The sequence below is a fragment of the Lytechinus pictus genome, chromosome 13 (genome assembly GCF_037042905.1).
Source record: "Lytechinus pictus isolate F3 Inbred chromosome 13, Lp3.0, whole genome shotgun sequence".
Classification (NCBI taxonomy): domain Eukaryota; kingdom Metazoa; phylum Echinodermata; class Echinoidea; order Temnopleuroida; family Toxopneustidae; genus Lytechinus; species Lytechinus pictus.
In genome coordinates this window covers 9,558,229-9,585,190 of record NC_087257.1, presented here as the reverse complement: position 1 = coordinate 9,585,190, position 26,962 = coordinate 9,558,229, and the positions used below count along the sequence as shown (strand labels likewise).

Sequence of the window (26,962 nt, the reverse complement as noted above, 5' to 3'; positions counted from 1 at the left end):
AGCTGAAAATTTTTGATATTCAGACCTAAAAAAAGGACATTATAGGCAAATTTTTGTATTCATGATACGTATTACGTATCTCACTACAAGCAATGCGAGTGCGAAGCGCGAGCTGAAAATTTTATATGTATTGACCCCAAACAGGGACATTTTAATTACTATTTTTAGGAATTCATGATCAGAGCATGATCTCACCATAGTCATCTAATGCGAGCACCAAGTGCTTGCTGATTTTGTAAGAATTACATCTAAACACATGAAGCACTTTTTTTCCCATTGTAATCAATAACATGATACGATCACCAATCAAATATTACGAGCGCGAAGCGCGAGCTGAAAACTTATGAAATTCAGACCCGAAGAGGGGCATTTAAGGCTTGTTGTAGGAATTCACTAAGACCCTATGTACCTATTTCATAACCAAATGATGCGAGCACGAAGCGCGAGCTGAAAATTGTTGCTATTCAGACCGGGAAAAAGGAACATCGGACTGTTTTTAGCAAAGAGCAAACATATCTCACCAATCTACTAATGCGAACGTAAATACGGACTGGAATGTTTTATATTCAGACTTGAAAAAAATGGGCAATCACGTTCAAGTAGTCATGAAAAAGAAGCATATGTCAGTATAAAACAATAATAACTCGACGTGTGAGGAATATATTTGGTGTATATAGACTTCAGTTGAAAATGGGGTTTTTAGTACAAAAGGATTATATATCTCATTAAACAGAAAATGCGAGCACCAGGAATGGTGAACACAAGGCCCTAAGCAAATTATGTTTCATAAAGTTATGAAAAAAATGTTTCTTATGTAATATAATTAGAATACACACTGACGGATCCAGGGGGAGGGCACAGCCGGCCCGTGCCCCCCTTTTGAGAAGCAAAATTAAAATTTGTAATGTAAAAATGGCATTTACACAGAAGTGTACCCCCTCTTTTGATAGTAAAGGGCTATTTTTTTTGCTTGTCAAATTTTTTTCGGGGACGAAATACTTGGTTACCCCCCCCCCCCCCATTTTTTTTGCTTGTCAAATTTTTCCTCAGAAGCATGTGCCTCCCCTTGGAAAATCCTGGATCCGCCCCTGAATATATACAATAATTTCTTCTCCCCCACTACGTTTCTCTTTCTCCCTCTTTTTCTCCTTTTCCCCGTTTTTTGTTTTTTTTGCCAGCCGATTGGGGGGGGGGGGGGGGCACGAGACGCAAACAGATTAAGCATAGTAGGCATATTGCATAAGTGACAAAATCATTTATTTTGATCATAATCATTTTGGCATTTATACAAGAGAGTGCTTATCCTCATTCGATGAGATCGCTGGTATATTACTTTGCACATAAATTATGGGGATATTTTCCCACCAGTGTATTAAAACAAATAACTTTTGTATGAAGTTAAGCAAAAGTAAAAAAAAAAAAATTAACAACCGATTATGACGGAAATTTCAGCGTTTTTTTTTTTTTTTTTTTTTTTAGGGGGGGGGGGGTCTTTTTATGAAATACAACCTTTAGCTGGGGTGGACTTGCCCTTTGAAGTTTGAGGAGTTTTATCAAAATGAAAATGGCGATATTCTTATCATCGCCATATCCCTAACATCAGCCGGCCCGCCGAAACAATTATTCTTGAATCTTGAAATAAGACAACGTCAACAAAGCAGCTTTATGATCTCGGTACAGCTGCCAGCGCCGAGAATTTAGCGGAAGATTGCTTTGTCTCGCGGCCAGTCGAGCCGCGCTAGTTGGCTAGCAGCAACTGCTATTTATTGGCGGAGTAGCGGTCGCGGAGCTGAGAAAGGTTGCCTGAACTTGAAGCCAGAAAAGGACTGGACACAAAGGACCACTCGACTTTCTAGAAATGATTAGCTGGTAAGATCATTCTTCTTCTTTTTCTTATTCCTCCTCTACTTTTATTTCGTTTTCTTCGTCTTCATATCTTGAATTCTCTGTCTGAGGCTGGCGTTTCCTCAATTCACACTCCAGTCCCAGGCACTGTCCCAGGCTAGGCTCCCACTCCTATTGTCCCAGTTCCAATCGATTCTTGACTTGTATGATCTTGTTGACTTTTGTTCATCTGTCTTTCGCCTCCACCTTCTTCATCAAATTACAATCATGCAAGGTTTGTATTCTTTAAGAATCCTCCTCCTTCCTCCTCCTTCATCCTTTAAAAATCCACTTCCTTCCTCCTCTTTCCCCCTCCTTCATGTACATCCTCCTCCCTCCTTCCTCCTCTTTCCTCCTTCCTTCCTCCTCTTTCCTCCTTCCTTCTTCCTCCTTCTTCCTCCTTCTTCCTCCTCTTTCCTCCTTCCTCCTCCTTCCTCCTCCTTCCTCATTCTTCCTCCTCTTTCCTCCTTCCTTCTTCCTCCTCCCTCCTTCCTCCTCCCTCCTTCATCCTCCTTCATCCTCTTTCCTCCTTCCTCCTTCATCTTCTTCCTCCTTCATCTTCCTCCTTCCTCCTCTTTCCTCCTTCATCTTCCTCCTCCTTCCTCCTTCTTCCTCCTCTTTCCTCCTCCCTCCTTCCTCCTCCTTCCTCCTCTTTCCTCCGTCATCTTCCTCCTTCCTCTTTCCTCCTTCATCCTTAGAATCCCACTGCTGCCACCAGTTGTAGGGTCGAAAATAAGTGAATTAATTTCAGGGTAGAAAATAAATGAAGATCTAAATCAGCAAACTCAATCATCAGTCATCAAACCAAAGGTGAAATAAGTGAAACTAGGAGATGCAAAGAAATTAAACTTAAGTCAAAGATATCTGGTGTCGTGTCTGTGTCTCTGTGCGAGTGTGTTTACTAAGCAAATCACTTCTCTTCTTATACCATAGGCCTTTCTGGCCCACATCAAATTTGTAGCTAAAGAAACAACACTATTTCAATTTACTAAATTCTAACCAATGAAATTAAAGAAAATAGGAGAGCCCAACTAAAATGTAGTAATCCAATTCATAAACCAATGATGAATAAGATGAAGGTGATAAAAGATGTCTGGGTGATTATGTAATAATGGCATTAGAAACTAAGGAGTCGGGTCACTCAGGTGAGGGATGGAATGAGTGGAACACCTGAATAGAGAAGGAATGAAGATGACAAAACAGAATCAGAGGAAAAGAATCCAATGTGGAGAAAGATGAATGAAAACTGAATATAATTAAACTCAAATAACCTAAGTTCAGACTGCAAGGGCAGTGCTGAAAAGAAATGAAAATGAACTCAAGTCTAGACGGAACAGAAATGTAAAAAAACAGCTGAGGAAAGCAAGTTAAAGAAAATGAACAAAATAGGGAAATGACAAAATAACCATCCTACACATTGTTTAGTCAGTTATTCATATATTTTGCTCTAATTTTGAAGAGATTTTTTGGCAACCTTGACATTATCTATTAAAGCTAAGGAACTACATAAATTGAAAGGCTTTTTTAATCTTATGGAAATTAATGTTTAATTCTACAGTCATAGACATTATTTGTCATAAGTGTCGGACCCTCATTCTTTTTCTACTTGAAAAGTGTAGTCATCATTGAAATTAGTGCTGTAGCCGAACTGCCGAACCGAACGGAAGTTCGCCGAACTTGGCACTTCCGAACCGAACACAAAGGCCTGGTTCGGTGGTTTGGTAAAAAAAAAATTAGGCACATTTATTTCACTACGTAATATGAATAAAAGCGGGGACTACATATATTTAAATATAAAATGAAAAAAAAATATTGGTTAGTGATTGTGCACAATAAGAATTCCACACAAAATATTTTTTAAATCCACTATTTAAGCTCACATCTTGTCTTTGATTGAATTGTTATCAACTTAAGAATATTTTATTAACGTATAAAAGTATAAAAGTGTGGTTGAATTACGTATTGCCGTAATCGATCGTGATTGTAATCGGACCTAATTGTTTTCTATTTAATTAAGAAAAAGGACAAGACATAAATTCATTCCTCGTAAATGACAAAGTATGACAGCTTCGGTCTCGTCTTTGATTGAATTTTTATCAGTCTCAATGTTTTTATTACCATGAATTTATTTTTTTTCTCATAAAATGTGGGGAAATTTTAAGCTAAACTCGGTTAAAAAGTGTAGTTGAATTTCGTATAACTGTAATCGATCATGATTGTGATCGGGCGTACATGTAATTGTTTTGTATTTAATAATAGAAAAAAACTGACATAAATTAATTCCTTGTGACTGACAAAGTGATGGTAAAGTATGTATATTTCACCTTCTGAAATATACATATCAATATTAAAGATAAATAAATAAGAGATGAAGGAATGAGGTTAGAAAAAACAGAAAAGATAAAAATTCAAAGCAAGTCGACGCATTTTCCCTGATCGTGTACAGGAAATGGTTGATAAGGAAAGTTGAAACAGGAAGTCCAAACAACCTGCTCTCAGTTGCTAATATTATGCTGGTAAAATTCATATTCCGAATTTGAAATGTTTTTCCATTGTCAATATTTTCTAAAAAAGTGGTTTAATCTGGTCATTTACTGAAAATGAAATGATAAATTTTCAGTACCGTCTTGGTTCTGACGTTCAACGCCGAGTGATTTCATAACACTTAAATACACAGTACAGTCCCATGTACTCATTTTCGTGTTGGAAATATGTTTGAAGTCACTCTAGTGTCGATCTTTCGGGACCAAGAATGGACTGATATTTTATCTTTTTAAATTAATTGATTGACCAGATTTAACCACTTTTCAGAAAATAGGGACTTTATAAAAGATTTCGTATTCTTTGGAATGTGAATTATACCAGTATAATAACAGTTGAGCGGAGGTTGTTTGTCTACTGTTTGTCTACATTCCCGATCAACACTTTCCAATCGGAGAAGCTGTGTTTGCAATGGCATTGTAATCGATCATGATCATATCTACATGGAATAATCAATGAACAAAAAAATATTCTGTTCTTTGTAATTCTGTTTCTGTCCTCATTCTCTCGTTATCAATATTATTTATTTTTTTTATTCAATTTAAAAATGAAAGTAGAAATGACTCTTATTTTTGGTTTCAAGATTGAAATAAATAAAAGAAAGTTATGCAGCAATTTTTATAACCATTCTTTTTAGAAACAAAATTTATTATAAATATACGACAGAATTTTAATTATGATGTAATCGATGATGTTTTCACCTAAATAGTATATGTGTGCACCTTTCTTGTCACTTTCACTGCTTTATCATATGGCCCTTGAATGTCAGTATTTACTCTACTGTAAATGTTTTTTTGTTAAAAAGTTTTTAAAAAATTTTTTTGATATTGATCTGATCGATTTGCCATAAATTTTCACCTGCGGAATTTTAAATGGAGTTCTACGAGGTATCGGATAGAGCGCCACCTGCTCACGTTTGAGAGACATAGGGAGTACAATTTGTTTGTACGCCTGAGACGCCCTCGAAATGTACCTCGAGCGGGCTTGTCAGGATAACGTACTAATACAGGGCAGGAGAGGTGGTCTTGCACGATTTCCTAAGAACTTTTCTTTCCTATCTTTCCTTTACTTTTTTTTAACTGATATAGATTGAACAAAGAAATTATTCTTTTTGAAAAAAAAAGGGAAAGCAAATTTACAAGGCAACAATAGTCAAAACTGACTAGTTTGCCTATTTAAAATAACAACAACAACAACAACAAATGTGATAATTTGTTCGAGGGTTGGCAATCCTTAGATTTATATGTTAATAATTTAATTGCGCATTTATTGCCGAACCCCGAACCGAACCAAAGTTCAGAAAAAATTTGCCGAACCCTGCTGAACCGAACAGAACCCGAACATGCCGCCTGACTTGCAGCACTAATTGAAATGTTATGTTTATTCATTATTATGATTAGGTTTAATTATGATTCTTATATATATTATTAGGTGGTCTGTCATGAATATGACAGATCACCTATTATATTCGTCAGATTTTACTTTATTTATTTTTATTGCCAAATTTTGTTCCCACTTTATCTCAAAATCGGGCTTGTCAAATTTCTTGATTTTCATGTCATGTATGGAAATTATTATGGAATCGCGAAACGAAACTTTTCAAGGTTATCAAATCATGATGACGTTATCTAGGCGCCATTTTGTAAAAATGAATTATTGATCATATCACCGCAACTAATCATAAAAAATCATCCATATTTGCATCATATCAAGTTCAGGTGACAGGTCATCAGGACATGTCATCAGAGGTCATGCAAAGGTCACGACGCGCACGTCAAAATTTAAAAATTCCCCAAATCAACCGTGGTCAAGTTTTGGTACGTTTCAGGTCATTTTGAGCATGTCAAGAATTTGCGCGCGCACAGGTATGCGTGCGCGTTCTTGCACCTACCATCGGTATGCATCTTCGAGTCATCATTTATTTTATGTCTGTCCATTGTCCATTATCTTCTGATTAATTTGATACCTCATTCAGCCTCTTACGACCAATAATACGGGAATGCGCGTCCATTCAAATTTGCATTACACGCGCGTGCAAACTCGCAAAATAAGTCATAAGTGGGCAAAAATATGCCTATATAAAATTCACTGTAGCTCTTCAGGGAGTCCGTTGACCCCCTACTTTTCCTCACTCTTGGATATAGTCAAAATGTCATCTGGAGATTGCGTAATAACGTCAAAATTACGTTAGAAGTGAAAATTAAACTTTTTCGCAATTACGTCAACGTGTTTATGCATATTTGACCGTATCTTCGTTATTACTAGTCAATCTTCTCTCAAATTTTGATATGATGTAGTGAAGACAATCTTCTACAAATAATGTGTGAATGATTTTCACTTTCAACCACAGCATTAGTGTGTTATGACCTGTTTAAGTTTTTGCAAATTTGTTCTGGACCTAATTTTTGAGAATTTTTTAAAGAAAATGCTTAATGAATCAATTGTACGGTCTTGCTGAAAATATCAAGCCCACTTGCTTTGCGGTTTTTTATGTAGGACATTTTTTTTAATATTGCCGGAACTTTTTAAGGGGTAGTTTTAACATTGTAAAACATCATTTATGCATTGAAACGCTATTTGGTTGATTAATTTCATTCTAGACATTTTGCGGAAAATCCTGGATTTTTTTCTATTTGGTTATTTTCTCTAAATATAACATAACAAATTTTCAGATACCTTCTGTGAAATTAAAAATGTTGCAATTTAGTAAAATACTAATTTTCCCGAAATTTTGCGGGAAAATTGCCAGTATTTGAATCTCTTACCTGACTTTTTTCAGTAAAATCATCAAGAAAGAATTTTCAAGTAAATGTTAAGGTCATACACAATTAATAAATGGATATTGAAAATTCTTGACGGAAAATATTATGTGAAATGTTTAGGAATTTGCAGAAATTTTGCAAATATTTCCCCTCAAAAAATTCTACTTAATTCTTTTATCAAATACACCACTGATGATGAGTTTTGAAGTGAATGCTGTGAAAATGTATCATTGCGAAACTTCTCATTAAAAATAATTGAAATTTAGCAGAAATTTTGAATAAAAATATTTAAGATATTTTAGTTTTCAAAAAGTATCACCTAAGAATTTTCAAGCATTCTGTGAAATTGATACCCACTGACATTGTGGAAATTCTTGCTTGAAATCTTAAAAGAAAAATTGCTGACAGTAGAAAGAAATTTTAAAAAGATTTTGCATAAAAAACATGAAACTGTCCATTAAAAATTAGCTGCTCTGAAAATGAAGGCGCCTTTTATTGCGCAATTTTGGAAAGCCAATTTCGGTAAATCGTCTGAAATTTTTGAGGAGTTTTTAAGGCATTTTACGTGCTCCAAACTTAATTTTGTATTTACCGTATTGCATTATCACCACCATCATTATAATCATCACGGTTGTCATCACCACATTAATAATCACATTTAGCAATGGTCAAAATGTATTCCTATGATGTCTATGATCAAGATTATCAATCATATCTAAATGATTCATTTCATACAACATTAGCCGACACTGAATGAAAAATCATGACAGACCACCTAATTCGTCCTCATGACGAATTAAAATCTAGTTATCTATTTATTCTTGTTCAAATCGTGCAGATTGGTATCAACCACAACCGCTAAACTAGAGGCCCAATAACAAAGATGGCTAGTAAGGGATATGAGAAATTCAGTGACGATGAAGAGGAGGAAGTGGAAGTGTCTGGAAACACCCCTGCAGAGTCGCCCTCGTCCCCAGCGGTCCTTCAAGAAGTCCATCAGGTCGATCCCTCGGCAGCGTCGGATCAGCGTGATCCACAGCCAGACTTGGATCTCAATCTGAATGTCGTTACAGGAATGGATGAAGAAGCTGGAGGTAGTGGTGGAGGAGAAGGTGGTGGCAATGGTGATCTATCAACTGAGTCAAGTGAGTTTAGTAGAGATGGCTAGTTCAACTTCAAGACCAGCTACGCGTGATTGGCTTGAAATCACAGACATTGTATATGGGGATAGGCTGTGATACATATTTTCTGAACACAAAAAAAAATGCCATGGGAAAATATGATTAGGCTATACATACATGTATGTTGAGGTCAGGAGGAGATGATCAGAAATATGAAGGGAAAATATAAATTTGTGTACAAAACAAATTGGGAATCATCCACAAATCAGCTCTTTTGAAGCATGTTTGCCAATTTGAGGACCACCATTTATATTTTATATAACTAGACTTTTTAAAATTGTATAAAATCTTATTCATTACTGATTTTGATGAAACTTGTTTGAAATTGCTCATCTCAGTTTACTCATTCCAATAAGAAATATTTTTTCTCTCCATGGGCTTTGGTTTCCTTTAATTGCATATGTATGATTTTTGCATTCTAGGATCTTCCAGATGGACATATGCAGCCTTCTACCGATGGGTAACAAGCAATGCTGTGATGCTTTATATCAGCCAATTCTTATCTGCATGGGTAAGCATTCTTGGAAATGAGTCAATGCTGTAATGTGATACAAATATCATGTATGATGGGGGGACCTAAAGCTACGCACTTTGTTTACAAACGATAAAAACTATGCCGATTTTTATATTTTAACAAACCATCTTTCACAAATTTGTGTTAAATATTGTAAAGATTCATAACCAAAAAGAAAATATCACAAAACTCACTAATACGAAAATCCCGCCGTGTTTTCCGAACACCTCTTGATTTCGCCGCCCGATGTAGAAGGGGTCCTAAAGCTACGCACTCAATTTATCATGCAAAGAAAAAGTATTTCCTGTGCCTAAACTTCTAAATAATGTTCATATTCTTATAGGAAAATATGAAATCAAACTGAATATAACTCCAAAATTCCAAACAGTTGCTGGTTTTCTCTGTATTTAGCGATTTATTGCAGCCTCTGTAGAAAAAAATGAATAGGAATCGTTAGTCACACTGCAGTCACTAGCTCCACACAGAGTGCGCATTTTGCAATTGAAATTGCATGCGCATTGGAGTGGTGCGTAGCTTTAGGACCTGCGTAGCTTTAGGGCCCCCTACCATATACTCATGTGTGTGTATCCCTCTCTTTCTCTCTTTTCAAGCGGCAAAGGCAGAAGCTGTGGCATCTGCCTAGATTAACCCTAACTTACCTGGGCTATTTTGTGAGCTAAAGTCCGGGGGGGGGGGGGGGCTGAGCCTTCCCCCCCTCCCCCAGATCTCGGCCACGGACCTCGCGTTCGTGACCCTTATTACATTGTGTGTAAACAGACTTAACACAATGTTATTTCCGTTACACACCACAATAAGTGCATCCAAATATCACGGCCAATAAAAACAGAAGCTGATCACATATTATACAGGCTGTGAAAATGATAAATAGGTGTGAATTTAAGAATGTCTTTATTTCAAAATTAATTGTATTTTAATGCCATGTTGATATATTTTTAATGGACTAAAATTACCTGCCTGAACTGCATGTATGCAGTATTCCTCTTTGCGTATGCTGTGTCCCTATGTTGATATCAGCGTTCATTACATTGTTGGAGATACATGTAATCCCTGAAAGTGTATGAGACCTCTTAGTCAAAACCATTGTTCATCCAGCATCTGTGACAAATGATAGAAATCTTAAAGGTAAATTCCAGTTTTGGGAACGATCTCAAAATGACTTTTTACAGAATTTAATATAATGATCACCAAAGTGTCTGTTTGTATGAATAAAAAATATGTGCCAAAGGATTCTGGAAGAAATTGTGTAATTGCTGAGAAATAAGCAAAATAAGCGCGGATTCGGTCACTTCCGTCGGGTCTTTATTCCAGCAATAATAATACACTGTCCCACGTGTGCCTATCTGTGTTGGCGATCTTCAGTGTGATCGTTTTTAGCTAGATATTATGATTTCACAAAGTTCAGTTTATGTAACTGTACCAGATCTAGATCCACGATGATATATAAATACTTTACCTTGGTTTTACAGACTTTCTCACGAAATCAGTGTTTTACTGCAACTACGTTCATTTAGCTTTAAATAGAAAAGTTACCACATATATTTCTAGCTTGTCTGTGAAGCTGAACTTGTTGATGTTTCATGAAAAGGTAACTACAATTCGTCTACTGCCACATCGTCCGCTCACCACATGGACTACTTTCATTTAATCTAATGCCATTCCGTCCATCTACATTTCTTCTAACAACCATTTGGTCCAATTATCACTATATCTAATCACCATTTTGTCTAATAACCAATTGGTCTAATATCCATTTCATTTTCATTTGTTTTGCTCATTTTAACACTTAGTCCAATTAGACCAAATGGTAAATGGATTAAATGGCTATTTGACCAACTGGTTATTAAACAAAATGACATTAGACTAAATGAAAGTAGACCATGTGGTGAGTAGATGAACTGATGACAGACCAAACGGTAGTGGACGAGTTGGCAATTGGACGAACTGGCATTAGACGAATCGGAAATAAACCCATGAAAAGTGCCTGTTTCGTGCAGGAAAGACAATCCCCTGCTAATGATGACTAAGTTCCGTAGGCTGCTCGGCTGAGTGATAGATGATGAGTAAAATGAAGAATAAGTTACTATTTTGTGTCTTTACAGAGAATCATCCCTGTGGACTTATTGTTGGTGTTGGGGTGGTTGGTCACATATATGTCAACAATACCACAATGGTGTACATTTGTACAATACGGCCCTAGCCTGCATCACAATTGTGATTGATTATAATAATTCTGCTTTACAAATTTGAATAGCATTTTTGGTCGTAATAGAAAAGCTCTCAACTATTACAGTCCTAGATGTAAAAATATGCTATACAAAAGACTTTATGCATAGCAGTCTTTCAAAAATGTGGAGCAAATTGCGATGCAATACCATGAAAATTATTCCCTGATACAAAAACTTTAGATGGTTAATTGCACATGATGATACAGTCAATCGTAAATTCATCCCTATTTATAATTCAGTCAGTCAAAAAGAAACCCTAGGATTAATTGTTGAGATGAATTCGAGAGCAAGTTGGTGCTAAAAGTTACTGAATAACCAATGCAACGATGAAAATAACTTCTGATGTTTTTTTTTTCCTTACAGGGTGATCGTATGTGGAGCTTCACCGTTGCCCTGTACCTTGTAGAGATCCAGGAGCAGTCCCTCCGCTTGACGGCCATCTATGGACTATGTATTTCTGCTTCGTCTCTCATCTTTGGCGCTGCCGTTGGGAAATGGGTCGATAGGACACCAAGATTGAGAGGTAAGTTAGAACTTGTTTTTTACTTTTTCAGAAAGGTTAGTTTTAGGACTGAATTTTGTATTGCATCAATTCCTTAGCTTATGAGAGGCGAGTATATTCATGTATCTCTCACTTTCTTTGGCATGCAAATGCCTCTTTAATATCAAGCAACTTTCCTGAATTTAGACCTTTACAGTTATTGGCATTCTGAAGAGCACCGTTTATTCATGACTTTTCAACGCTTTAATCAAGTCAGAGTGATATTTTCATGGTGGCTTTTTTAAATCTTAACAGCAGTAATCCCTCATGAGGGCAAGGCAATTTGTTTTTAAATCACCTTCAAACAACTACCGGTAATAAAGGAATTTCAAGTGCAGGAAGGTTGTTGAGGTGAACACTTATGGTAACTGCCTTGGTCATCTTTGGTCAATGCGAGTACTCTTGAACTTCTTAAGTTTGATGAATTCCAATTTTTTATTCTTATTTACCTCATTCCCACCTGCTAGTAAATCCCTGATCATCCAGTACAGTTGTGTCCTAGTCAACACTTGTCTTCTGTGTACAGTTCTTACTTTGCATTCATTTATCCTGAAGATCTTGAACTGTTGTCTTTTCAGTTTGGGAAAATCAAATTCTTTTATTCTTATTCCTCTCCGCAGCTGCCTTGATCATCCAATACAGTTGTGTCCTAGTCAATGCTTGTCTTTTGTAAAGTCAGACATCCTGAAGATCTACAATAGTGGCCTAATAAGTTTGGTGAAAACAAATTATTTTATTCTTATTCCTCTCTGCAGCTGCCCGAACATCCCTGATCATCCAGAACAGTTGTGTCCTGGTCAACGCCTGTCTCCTGTGCACAGTACTCCTCTTACAGTCGGACATCCTGAAGATCTGGAACGGTGGCCTTTACATCATCTGTCAACTGATCATCATCGTCCTGGGGACCTTGGCATCTCTGGCCAGTCTGGCAGAATCCATCTGTATTCAGAAGGATTGGGTGGTCGTTGTGGCCGGAGGTGACAAGGAGGTCCTTGCCGGTGAGTGGAATTCTCCTGGGCAGTGCTAATAAGTTGTCATTCTCTCACCGTTACTGTAACGATCAGAGACCTAGTCTGCAAGCATAGACTCATCTTTGGCACTTTAACTTAAACCATGTCTAGAGTTAAGACTAGACTCCATAGTCTCTCTCTGTGTCAAATAAGAGCCAGCCACAGTACATAGTGAATCTAGTCTCATTGCTTCAGACTCTGCATTATGCACTATGCAAAATTGCAAACACCAAGGGTCTGTGCCTGCAGACTATCAGAAACCAGTGCTACTCGGCCAATCACAAGCTAGCATTTCTCTGAAATTATCATAGCTTACAATTCAGTCAGTGCAGACAATTTACCTGAAAGTTTCTCACTGGCCCTCCATGCTTTTGAAGGATACAAGTGTGTACAAATTTTCATTAGGTTCCAAAGTCAAATTCCTTAATTTAATCACTGAATGGATGCCAAAATGTTCTTTGTCCGTACTGTTCGCATTGTGAATCATAAACATCTTTTAAATTATCTGTAAAACCATGAAACCTCGGTGTTGAATTCTCAACATAACATTCAAATGTACAGGTGCTTTCATTCACAAGACTGATGGCTTGATTTGTTTTTTGACTGAGGTGATAATATATCTGTAAAACCCATTATTGAATCGTTCCAACATATTTCAGAGCTGTCAACTGGTACTGACTTTCAGTAATGAGTAAGTTCTGAAAAATGAGAAGAAAGCTGATGGTTTCATGGAAAATACTGATTTCTGAAGTTTCACTTTTATGTGTTCTATGGTATTTCTTTGAAAATATAGATTTCCTCACCAAAATGCTCTTTTTCAGCTTAAAAAATACTGACATGTTCTTGTTCAGGTTGGTAGCTCTGATTCATTAAGGGCTACAATGTAGGATATATAAAAGAATACTTTACCTTCCAACCTTCCACTTTTACCCCTCTATCCACTTTCCTTAGTCCTTCCAGGACTCACCATATGGTGTACCGTGAACCACTTCTGCAATTATCCACACCACCATACCAACTATCACACATCATCATTTATATGTGTATTGGTGCGTTTTTGTTTCAGTAATGAATGCCAACATGCGTCGTATCGACCTGATCAGTAACATCCTTGCTCCCATTGCCGTTGGTGCCATCATGACCTCATCGATGCTGGTAGGCGGTATCTTTGTGGCATCGTGGAACGCCGTTTCCATGGTGATCGAGTATTGGAATCTTTGGAGAGTGTACAGGAACGTACCCGAGTTGGCTTTCAAAGGAGGTGTGGACTGCACAGGTAAATATTTCAAATATTTTCTTGGTGTAGCAGTTTTGACTCTCACCTTGTAATCAGACGGTTGTGTGTTCGAATCCCACCATGGCCTTGCGTCCTTTGGAAAGGCGGCAATCCATGCTTTGCCACTCTCCACCCAGGTGTTAAATGGGTACCCAGTAGGATGTGAAAGCCTGTGTAGTATGCCTAGGAATTGAGTTTTGGAACTCTTGTTGGAATGCTCCCCAGGGAGTGGAGAAAGTGCATACGTTGTATGCGGGCATGCCAGGATCCGATGACCGGGGGTAATGATATATATGTAAAACGCTTTGAGATGTTGTTCCAATTCATTAAGCACTGTATAGAAGCGGATTATTATTATTATCATTAAATATTTCAGGGCTTGATTAAATTTATTCAAGCTCATCGAAGGCTTTGACCTTTGATGCCCTATTTCTTGTCCTTAATGTCCATCTGAGTGGTATTGGACATTTATTGTGCCCTTTATTTCCCCCTCCCCCCCCCCACATTTCTGCTGTAATCTTGAAATGTGTCCTAAGGAAACGTGGCCTTGCCATAATGATATTCACACTTATGGCCCGTTTTGTAGAACATGCACTGTAAACTCTGGAAAGTGATTCTAAGAATCCTTTCATTTGTTTAAAGTTTAATTCCATAGATACTGCATTTCTCTTTTTTAGTATTATGAGGCTGATAGATTCAAAGCTCATATAAAGGTTTGATAACAGAGAATACTGTCAATTATTGTTTTTTATACAACACATACATAGATCCTTGACAGCTGATTGGATGAATGAGCATCACATGACATTCAGAGGAATCAGCTGTAGCACGCCAACACATGACCGCCATGCAATAGGTCCCAAACGCAATAACTGCGTATGCGTAACATGGCCTGCGCCTACTCACTTACAGCATGCGCATACCCACGTCATTGACGCTCCATACACCATGCGCAGGTAAAATTTACCAAAACAAAAATTTAGGCCCAAATAGATCTACTTTTAAAGATTAACATTAGTTGAGAGAATCTCTCTTTTAATTTATAATGAAAACAAGGTCCTTCACCAGCTCAGTTTTATTTATTTCCATCAAGTTTATCATGTAAATTTATATTTATGACCATGCATATATCTGGTAATTGCAAGTTAGTGTCATTGTAAATATTTAAATTGACCAAAATGTAGCAGTAACATTTCTACTGATGAATCAGTGCCTAAACAGTGATTGTGGTTATCTGAAAACACTAAGCTATTCATAAGTTAAGACTGACTTTAAGAATGACTGGTGATCCTTTCTTGGGAACTAAATCAAAGCCAATGGAAATTTGGTGTGTATCACTGACCACAAAAAAGGATCACCAGTCGTTTGTAAAGTCGCTCTTAACTTACGAACATCTATATGAAACACCTCCAAGAGTAGTTTCATAATATTTATCTTTTTAAATGTCCAACCCACATTTTTCTCAATTCCTTCAATTCATGAACTGCCTGAGCCATGTTAATTCCAAAGCATTACAATTTATCCTATGAACTAGTAAATGGGAAGAAATCAATTCAAGAAAGTCCCACATTAGGCCTGGAAGTAAAGCTTGACCAATCAATGTTTTGATTAGTTTACCAACAGTCAACAACCGAATACTACTTTTACACAAATCAAATGTTCGCCAGATGTTGTTTACAGATTTGATACATTTGATTATCAAAAGTATATGGCTATAATCTGTGATAACTTACAACAAATTGCAAGATAACAAATGCTATAGTTTAGCGAATTCCAAATATTGTAACTCCTTCAAGATATGACAATGATGGCCGCGCCGGCGACTGTGCATCTTTCAGCTGTGTTGATGTGCATGTCTTAGGCGCTGCACTGGGACACTTGACTGAGTCAGCTCGATCATTATGTGCGACCACTGAAATTTTTATGTGACTTCTGATAATCTAGGAACCTCGGCTATTCGAACTATTAGATTGTTTACCCTGGCGAACAATGGAATGACAAAAAGGGTATACGTCCAAGGCCTATCCCTTATACAGGGGATTTCACATACTACATACATCGGTATTGCTCTCCTATTCATGCTATTTGTCTCACCTGCATAGCAGAGTGAGACTATAGGCGCCGCTTTTCCGACGGCGGCGGCGACGGCGGCGGCGGCGGCGACGGCGGCGGCGACGGCGGCGGCGGCGTCAACACCAAATCTTAACCTGAGGTTAAGTTTTTGAAATGACAGCATAACTTAGAAAGTATATGGACCTAGTTCATGAAACTTGGCCATAAGGTTAATCAAGTATTACTGAACATCCTGCCTGAGTTTCATGTCACATGACCAAGGTCAAAGGTCATTTAGGGTCAATGAACTTAGACCATGTTGGGGGAATCAACATCAAAATCTTAACCTAAGGTTAAGTTTTTGAAATGTCATCATAACTTAGAAAATATATGGACCTAGTTCATGAAACTTATACATAAGGTTAATCAAGTATCACTGAACATCTTGCATGAGTTTCACATCACATGACCAAGGTCAAAGGTCATTTAGGGTCAATGAACTTTGGCCGAATTGGGGGTATCTGTTGAATTACCATCATAACTTTGAAAGTTTATGGATCTGATTCATGAAACTTGGACATAATAGTAATCAAGTATTACTGAACATCCTGTGCAAGTTTCAGGTCACATGATCAAGGTCAAAGGTCATTTAGGGTCAATGAACTTTGGCCAAATTGGGGTATTTGTTGAATTACAGCCATAAATTTGAAAGTGTGTTGGTCTAGTTCATAAAACTGGGACATAATAGTAATCAAGTATCACTGAACATCCTGTGCGAGTTTCAGGTCACATGATCAAGTTCAAAGGTCATGTAAGGTCAAAGAACTTTGGCCACGTTGGGGGTATTTGTTGAATTGCCATCATATCTCTATAAGTGTATTGGTCTAGTTCATAAAACGTGGAAATAAGAGTAACCAAGTATCACTGAACATCTTGTGCGAGTTATAGTAGTTTTCAAAATCAGCACTGCTGCTATATTGAATCGCGTGATGCAGGTGAGACGGCCAGAGGCATTCCACTTGTTTTATACTAAACTTCCAGATGAAGCTGTTCCTGAGCAGGAGGTCACGAGCCAGTACTCTGAAATGGGTGAGCCAGCCATCGAAGAGCGAGACCAGAACAGTAACCCTGTGGGTGATATCCAGGTATCAAGGGATAACTATGAGTTAGAGAGCAGGAAGGTGGAATCTACGGAGGCACCGGGACCCGTTGCGCCATCGACGCAAGCATCCCAGGCAACTACCCCGACCTCAAGGATTACCGATGATGGGGAAAGAGATTTTACCGAGATACCGGTCACTCCTACGTCAGCACCTCCTGCGTCATCTCATCCATCGTCAGCTACCACGGCAACGAAGGAGGGCGGATGCTGTGGTAGAGTGACAAGACAGTTGAAGGTAAGTCTTTTACAAGTAGTTATATGTCCTTGAACCTTTCCCAATTCCACAGCTCCATAATACATAGATTTGTGATAATAATATGCATTGGTATAGCACCGTCTATCTGGAAATGATCTGTTTCAAGGGGAACTATTATTATGATTACCCCGGCGTTAGCTCGAGCTGCCTTCCAGTGCTCATTGCATTCAAGGAATCAGTCCTAATGGGTATTCATTCACCTCAACTGGGTTCAGTGTAGCAGTGTGGTAAATTTCTTACTGAATGAAAACACGCCATGGCAGGGATTTGAACCCCTAACCTGCTGATTGAAAGACGAGAACCAGAACCACGAGACCACAACATCCCTAAACTTGTAAATAGTAATGGCCTATCATTGTCTATGTGCATTTTGTTCAAAAATTCTGATCAGGAACCAAGAAGTGTTGCTCTTTCATACTTGATATCCACTGCAAGCCTGTTGTGTTACGGGGCCTTGGTTGGTGATGCCGTGGAAAACTTTGTCCATGTTACTCTATCCAGAGCAAGCATACACATTCCTCTCAAAGATTAGCCACAGTCTTTATATTTGTCTTCATATCTTTTTTTTCACTTGCACTAACCCAAGTAGGATTACTGCTAAATGTCATTTGAAGAGACATTGTGTCGAAAATAGCTGAATGTTTTACAACCATTCAAAAGTTAGTTGTGGCCTATTTTATGAGTAAAAGAAGATTAATTTAGATCTTTAGATTAGGAAACTCATGCCCCACTATTGGCCAACTGAATTGACCTCATACAAAGCTGAATGTTTGTTTACAACCATGCAAAAGTTAGTTGTGGCCTATTTTCGGAGTAAAAGAAGATTAATTTAGATCTTAGGGAAACTCATTCCCCACTTTTGGCCAACTGAATTGAATTAACCCTCTCTATCTCTCTTTTTTTTGTCTTAGTATATGTTTGAAGGCTGGAAGGTGTACAAGTCCTACGTGGAGTTTTGGGCAGGTCTTGGTCTAGCTTTCCTCTACATGACCGTACTGGGCTTTGATTCTATCACCCTTGGGTATGGCTACTCTCAAGGAATGCCTGAGTATGCCATGGGAATCCTACAAGCTCTTGGATCCATTACAGGTATGTAAAGTCCACCTAGTTTGCTTTACATGACCTATTTGCTATACCCCATAGGGTATGGCTACTCTCAAGGAATGCCCGAGTATGCCATGGGAATCCTACAAGCTCTTGGATCAATTACAGGTATGTAAAGTCCACCTAGCTTTCCTCTACATGACCGTACTGGGCTTTGATTCTATCACCATAGGGTATGGCTACTCTCAAGGAATGCCAGAGTATGCTATGGGAATCCTACAAGCTCTTGGATCCATTACAGGTATGTTAAGCCCACCTAGCTTTCCTCTACATGACCGTACTGGGCTTTGATTCTATCACCATAGGGTATGGCTACTCTCAAGGAATGCCTGAGTATGTTATGGGAATCCTACAAGCTCTCGGATCCATTACAGGTATGTAAAGTCCACCTAGCTTACCTCTACATGACCGTACTGGGCTTTGATTCTATCACCATAGGGTATGGCTACTCTCAAGGAAAGCCCGAGTATGCTATAGGAATCCTACCAGCTCTTGGATCAACTACAGGTATGAATAATCTACCTTTCTTTTTATTGTTTTTCCCGTCAACATATTATTCTGTACCCTATGAATGGAAGTTACCACCATAGATGTTGTTACGACAACCTTTTTTTTTATCCTCCTGGAATTTTAACAATATCCAGTAGGGTGTTTAGATGATAAAGAAGTGTCAAATCCAGTCTGTAAGGTGATCAAGGCACGTAAAGGTGAGCTGAGTAGAGTTTTCCCCCCACTCATAGTAATTCATCCAATTATGCTTAATCTCTTTTTATCTTTGTCTTCTTCTTCATCTTCTCTGCATCATTAAATAGGTATCTTTGGAACGATGCTCTACCCTGTCATGAGGAGTAGAATTGGACTGGAGAGGGCTGGACTCTACTCCCTAGGCATTCAGATATCTTTTCTCATGCTATGTGTCGGGTCACTGTGGGCTCCAGGATCGCCTTTCATCTACGACTATGGCAACAGCACCGTTGGTACGTGGAAATGTTTGCAGATTGTAAACTGTACTTGTTTATCCGGATCTATCTATAAGCCTGCTTATATTCTTATTACTTGATGTTAACTACCTAGTGCATAAGGGGTGTGGTATTGGTCAGTGCGGTTGACTGGGGTTGGTAGTATGAATTCCATGTCATTTGCTCCGGCAACAATCGCTCTTCTCTAAATTCCACTCACTAATTGAATGACCAACTTCAACCCTGGGTTTAACTCTATACCCTCTCATGAACCTAACATAAAACCCTATTGCAACCCTAACCCTACATCTTAGATGAAATTAAGCCCGGAGAAATTGTGGCAGGAGCAAATGTCATGTCAACGTAGTGTGAGTCATGGTTTTTAGAACTCTAGTTCCTTGTTAGTTAGCTGACTCACTGAGGGGTTGGGCTCTTATGGTCAGTGTTCAGGAGTTAAACTGTAATGGGAGATTTGATATTCTTAGATGTCATTTGGAAAGATGGTCGGCAAGAATAAAGGTGAATGACTGAAAGGATAACAAGAAGTTATACACATACTACAAAACACCACCTCACACTCTTGGCAGTTACCATGACCCCCTCCCGCCACTTATCCGTAGTCAGTGCATCCTTCATCTTCAACCCAACTCTCCTACCCTCTTCCCCCACTTGCTTCCCCATGTCTTCTTTGGCCATTCCCTCCTAGATCTGCCCACCTCAAACTGAAAAGCCATTTTCAAAACATGCTCATCGTTCCTCCTCAGCACATGCCTTAACCAGTGTATGTACCCCATTTGCCATATCAACCAGTCTACTGCTTTTTCCAAACCCAATGTTTAGTAAAAACTCAGAAAACTATGGCAAAGGATCCCATTAAATACAAGAGGCATACAATGTAAACAGATATTTGACACTTCAGCTTCCCATATTTTTAGCACACACACACAAACACCATGGCTCAAGTTAATCTTAAATCCAGAATCAAGCCATTAACACCGTGACCGTCTTGGATTCTCTTTGCAGATGCAAGCCAGAGCAGTCCTCCAACGCTGTCCGTGATGACCCGACAGGTCGGAGTGATGGCGCCGCCACCTGTTGGTCTGAGCACAACCGAGGCTCCGGACCTGTCAAGGGTGCAGTGTAAATACACAGGTTCCGACGAGCAGCAGACGTCTCTCGCCTCGGCCATCATACTCTTCACAGGGATCGTCATGTCAAGGATTGGTGAGTTCTGGCATGGAAGCGTCGTGGTGGAGTGGTTCTGCCTCTCCTCCCATAATAGGAGGGTTGTATGTTCAAATCCCACACCGATGGACTTTTGATACCAAAAGCAAGGACAAATTCTGGCAAATAAGCCTTTTCCCATGTTGGTGCAGTGGAGTGGAATCGTTTGCCGCATGATGTAAGGCAGGCACCTTCTAAACACACATTTTCAGCAAGATTTTGGAAAGTGACCCGAAAGTAGGCAACACCCCTCATGAAATTCCATTAGTAAATAATTTCACATTCACTAAATACAGTAAAATATATAATCAATATAAGTATACCAATAAACAATTTCACGTGCCAGACACCATGTGGTTGCTGACTCCATCTCTACTGAACTATACGTAGTCAACAATAAGTTTCATGTACATGTTCTGTTATTGTTTTTCTAATATATTTTCTATATTGTATTCCAGGGCCTCTAAGTATAACAGTGTTTGACCCACTGACAGAGTCACCCTGGTAAAATAAGATGTAATAAATAGATAATAAATAAAATAAAAACACTGCCTAGCATCCTTTGTCAAGGCATTAGTACACACTCTTCCACCCTCCCCCTAGTTGATAAATGGCTACCTGGTATGATGCAAAAGCCTATACAGTATGCCTAACAATAGAGTCTTGAAACTTCCCAGGGAGTGGAGGATGTGCATACATTGTGTGTGGGCATGCCAGGAACCAATGACCGGGTTAATTATATCTCTTGAGAGCCCTTAGATACATTGTTCCAATGTAATAAATAATTATTATTGGTGAAGATTGTTTCCTACTCTCATTTCCGTAAAAATTTTTTTTACTGTGGTGTTGTAATAAAAATGTCAACTCCCTTTTTGGTCATCCTACACGAGCTAGAGCATAGTCAACTTAAGAAGATTCATGAGTACATGATGATTGAATGTCCTCAAAGACATAACAAAATTTTTTTTTTTGAGGGGGGTGTTCAATACATTGCACTCGGCCTCTAGTTTGATCATAGCCTCGAGTGTAGATAGACTGTATCGTGAACTTGCATGCATTGTTTGTACGCACTTTTCACCATAAGTTTGTTAGATTTCATTCTTTTGATTCTTATCACTAGGCCTGTGGGCATTTGACCTCGTCACCACCCAGCTGATACAGGAGAACGTTGTCGAGACGGAGAGAGGCGTTTTCAACGGCGTACAGAGGGCGCTCGAATGCTGTTTCGACATGATCCACTTCACCCTCGTCATCGTTCTTCCATGTCCCGAGACTTTTGGATACCTGGTCATAACGTCCATTCTGTTCGTCTCCATCGGCGCATGCAATTACATGGTGTACTCGTACAAGAGAAGAGGGCACCTGGTCCATATGGAAAAGATTGCACCGTGTTTGAAGAACGGTCATGTATGATGATCAATGCAACTTGTGGTAATTAAGGCATGAATTTGATCCTTAAAGTGGTTACAAATTTTTTTTCCTAAGGTTTATTATTCTGAAGGTTTGTGAGTCCAAAGATTTGTAAATTCAAAAAGGAAATAAGGTTCGCTATACTTAAGGTGAGACATGGTATACTTGTAGGCACCTTGTCCTTATGGAAAAGATTGCGCCATGTTTGAAGAATGGTCATGTATGATGAAGCAACTCGGTTGCTAAGCATGAATTTTATCCTTAAAGTGGTTACAAATTGTTTTTACTAAGGTTTATTATTCTGAAGGTTTGTGATTGTTACTCCGGAAATGAAATAAGGTTCGCTATACTTGAGGTGAAACATACTTGTACAAGAGAAGAGGGCACCTTGTCCATGTGAAAAAGATTGCGACGTGTTTGAAGAACAGTCATGTATGATGAAGCAACTCGGTTGCTAAGCATGAATTTTATCCTTAAAGTGGTTACAAATTGTTTTTACTAAGGTTTATTATTCTGAAGGTTTGTGATTGTTATTCCGGAAATGAAATAAGGTTTGCTATACTTGAGGTGAAACATTGTATACTTGTACAAGAGAAGAGGGCACCTGGTCCATGTGAAAAAGATTGCATCGCATCGTGTTTGAAGAATGGTCATGTATGATCATGAAACTCAATAATGGTAAAGCATGAATTTTATCTTTGAAAGTGGAAGAGCTCATTCTGAGGATGTTTATTCCTAAGTGTGAACACTACAAAAGTATAATATTTCAAAGATTCTTTAATCTGAAGGTTCGTTATTAAAAAAAAATTAAATAAGGTTTGCTATTCTGAAGAATGGTTAATCCAAAAATGAAAGGTTTGAAAATAAAGAAAGATTTGTATTGCTCATTCATTAATTTTCTTATTAATAAACTTGTTCAATTTTTGAACTGTCAAACCTCCGGAATAATTAAAAATTATTTCATTTTCATAATATGAACCTTCGGAATAGAGTTCCGAAGTGTAACATTATTCAATTGTCTTTTTTTGTATTTTACCGTTTTTGATACCATAGTTCGGTTGAGCATGGTGAAAAAAAAACCCAAACCCAAATTTGGTGGAATTTGGTCCATGGGCCCCAAGATATGACCTCATGAATACACAATTAGCCCCATTGGAATCAATGTATTAGACACCGTTCTCACTACGTTCCTAAAACTAGTTTAGTGGAAACTAGTTTAACGCATAGTGAGAATGTTCGAAGCGGTCTTTCAAACCAGTTCGGATAACCACCTCGCGATGTAGTTTTCAAGATCGCTTCGCTTCGGTAAACTGGTTTTAGTGCAAGTGAGGACAACCGTTCTTTGGGAAGAGATCTTTGCACATTTTGAGCACGCTACTCCAGACAACAGGTGTAGAATGCCTACGCTGCGGTTTCGAATTTTGCGCGAAACGTGTCGCCCCACTGAGAGCGTTTCCATAGCAACAAGATCGTTTTACCTGAAGTGATTTTGCAAACCTCTTTCGTGTGATCGAGTTGGAACACTAGCAAAGCGATCTTCCAAACTGGTTTCCTGAACCGGTTTCCAGTAAACTAGTTATAGAAAGCGTAATGAGAACGGTCTCTGATTTGCCTGGTTCTGAATGGTAGGAACCAGGCGTATCAAAAACGCTGAAATTCCCCCCCCAAAAAAAAAATAAAAATAAATAAATAAAATTGTGACGTCATCACTTCGGAACTCTGTAACAAACCTTATTGTATCGCTGTATGACTGCACCGTTAGAATAATGCAAAAAATGTTTGGCTTAATGAACATCTTGGTATCTGTAATTTGCATTATTTTGGAATAACAAATCTTCAGTATTGGAAAATGAGTATGTAAGACCCTTTAAACAGCTACAGCTATATAGTACAGCTGTGTGGTATGGTAAAAATGGTACACCATATATTGTTTTACAGTGAACTTCATACCCACCTACATGTATTATTTACAGCAGCCTGGATAATGCATATCTATATATCCCGTATAGGAAAAGGGGTGATCTTTCAAATACTGTTTAATTGTGTATTATGATCTTTGCTCAAGTTTAGCTTGTAAGCATGCTAAGTGCCTGGTAATTTATAAAATGAAAAATGTCTTTCCAATGAGAATTATAAATTTATATTTTTGTATTCTTGTATAAATGTGTGTTTTGATAAAATGTCTTCTGTATGTACACCAAAGAATAAGCGTGTACTATTGGCATTGTATTTTTTTTTTTAAGAGGGTAAAATTGCAAGTTAATTAAAAACTACAATTTCTTGAAAAATATTACTGTGCTAGGTGATTTCATCCTTTTTTTTTTCAGTGTGTTCATATAAGTTTTGTCTTTGGTTTTTAAGGTAATGTTTGTTAATTTTGATAAGATTTAATAATTCAGAATTGACATCGACAGCTTGTATAAATCTGGTCGGATGTATTTCATCTTTTATTTTCTAAGGTAATGAATATACCAATTCATCTACATTATTTAATGAATCTAAAAATTAATTCAATTCATTGAAAGTTCCTATTCAGACTTAGCTGTACATAATGTGTTTATGTGTACGTCATTTTTTTGTTTTAAAGGTAATCAATATCTTAATTTCTTACGATTCCTTTAATTTTATGAATAAAGAACTTCTCTGAGAACTAGTCTTCATACTTAATGACAGCAGCTGACATGTGTTAATATAGATACATACGTGTGTACTTCATTTTTAGTTCTTAAGATAATCAGTATGTTGGATGATATGATACGCTGTCCATGGTCGAGTTTCACAAAGCTGAGCAATTGATCATATGCTCACGTTTTCTGATTGATTGTACATTGTAGTCAATGCATTCAATATCAATAATTTGTGTAACAATCAATGCTTGGTTTTGTGTTATCGGGCCCTGGTGAGAGCAAAAATATGCCTTCTTCCGCTTTGATGTTTCTCTGCATGTCCTTTGAAGTTGTACATGAAAGTGTCACATACGTAATTTGCAACACGTCTAAACATGCCTTTAGTGTGTGTGTGTGTGTGTATATATTTGAGTTTTGTCAGACATGTATCAATCAGATATGATTATATACGTCTGGGACCGACCTTTAACGTCACCATCCGAAAGACGTGACCAGGGCTCGAACCTCTGCATCAATTTGTAACTTCCCCTCACAGCTTGGATTACAGGCACACGCCACAACGCCCAGTTACAGCTACCTTGAGATGGCGCTGTTGATTTTGAATCCATCCTCTGTTACATTTGTATCCATCCCAGTCATCCATCCCATCTACTTAAGACAAAAAAAAAGAATTATATCAAAGCTTTTTCTCTGAGTTTACCGTTCCATTTGATTTATATTTATTTTATGTTTTGTTTGTGCTTGTATTGTGTTCATATATTGATGTAAAAGTAATTGGAAAGCAATTGAATGTGCAATATAATCTTGAATGTCAAGTTGTTGAGGATTAATAGTCAAAGTTATTTCATCAGACCTGGGGGCCGTTTCATAAAGGTGTTCGTAAGTTAAGAGCGACTTAAAGAGCGACTGGTGAACCCTTCTTACGCGCTAAACCATTGCCAATTCAAAATACCGTTTACCACAAGAAAGGATCACCAGTCGTTCTTAAAGTCGCTCTTAACTTACGAACAGCTTTATGAAACACCCACCTGACCAGGGGCCAGTAGCACGAAGCTCAGCAATGATCGTAGAACTTTTTTTCTACGATTGATTGCATTGACTACAATGTACAATCAATCGTGAAAATCAAGCGTACGATAAATCGCTATCTTTTGTATTACGGGACCCTGGACTATGCAGTTAGATCATGCATGCCGAGTCAACTATTCTTCCATAGGTCTGATGGGTGTTTCATAAAGCCGTTCGTAAGATATGAATGACTTTACGCACAACTGGTAACCCTTTCTCATGCCAGGTGGAAGCGCCGTGGTGTAGCGGTTCTGACTCTCGCCTTGTAATCAGAGGGTCGTGTGTTCGAATCCCACCATGGTCTAGCGTCCTTTGGCAAGGCGTCAATCCACACTTTGCCTCTCTCACCCAGGTGCTAATTGGGTACTGGTAGGAAACAACCGTCATTGTGGTTGGTTTAGCAAGTTTGCGCCTAACAGGCTGCTTGGAATGCTATGAATCCAGTGACTGGGTAATAATAATTGTGAAGCGCTTTGAACAGTCGTAGATTGATAAAGCGCTATATAAATGCCAATTATTGTTAAGTGATATATCCTTACATGTATGTAATTGAGTTAGGACCCAAGATCATGTTCCAGTCGTTCATAGACGGGTTCTTAGACTTGTGCGTAACTTTACGAACAGCTTTATGATACACCCACCTGGAGTGAATAATGGTAGTAATTTTAATAATAATAATACCAACATGCTTATATAGCGCATATCACTGCCAAATGCGTCCCTATGCGCTTAATTGGATATTATTACCCTGGCTTTAGCCTCGCAGCCTTTTACAGCGCGTTGGCATTTCAAGGAATAAATTCCTGCCAGGTACCCATTTACCTCACCTGGGTCGAGTGCAGCACAATGTGGATAAATTTCTTGCCGAAGGAAATTACGCCATGGCTGGGATTTGAACCCACGACCCTATGTTTCAAAGTCCGAAGACTAATCCACTGGGCCACAACGCTCCACTTTTCCCCATTTTCTTATGATAAATGTTTACCCGGTACTTGTGCATATGCAGTTTTGTATGGAAAAAAAAAATCAACTTTTTTTTTGTTGAATGGTGGAAAATTTCAGGAATGGCAACCTTCTATGTAACGTCTTGTATTTCATTTATTTTGTAAATAGCAATTTGTGTATTATGACAAAGCAGGAATATA

General features: G+C 38.2%; 1 protein-coding gene across 1 annotated transcript; it reads left to right on the top strand.

Annotated features, from left to right (window-relative positions):
- Positions 1–1,635: 1,635 nt before the first annotated feature.
- LOC129274992 (solute carrier family 40 protein member 1-like) lies at positions 1,636–25,562 on the top strand. Its single transcript, XM_064108472.1, has 11 exons — positions 1,636–1,869; positions 8,026–8,332; positions 8,791–8,879; positions 11,492–11,651; positions 12,425–12,667; positions 13,746–13,955; positions 17,049–17,404; positions 18,337–18,514; positions 19,342–19,506; positions 20,512–20,712; positions 21,833–25,562. The coding sequence occupies exons 2-11, from the start codon at positions 8,071–8,073 to the stop codon at positions 22,123–22,125; spliced, it is 2,157 nt and encodes a 718-aa protein (XP_063964542.1). The 5' UTR covers positions 1,636–1,869; positions 8,026–8,070; the 3' UTR covers positions 22,126–25,562.
- The last annotated feature ends 1,400 nt before the right edge of the window (positions 25,563–26,962 follow it).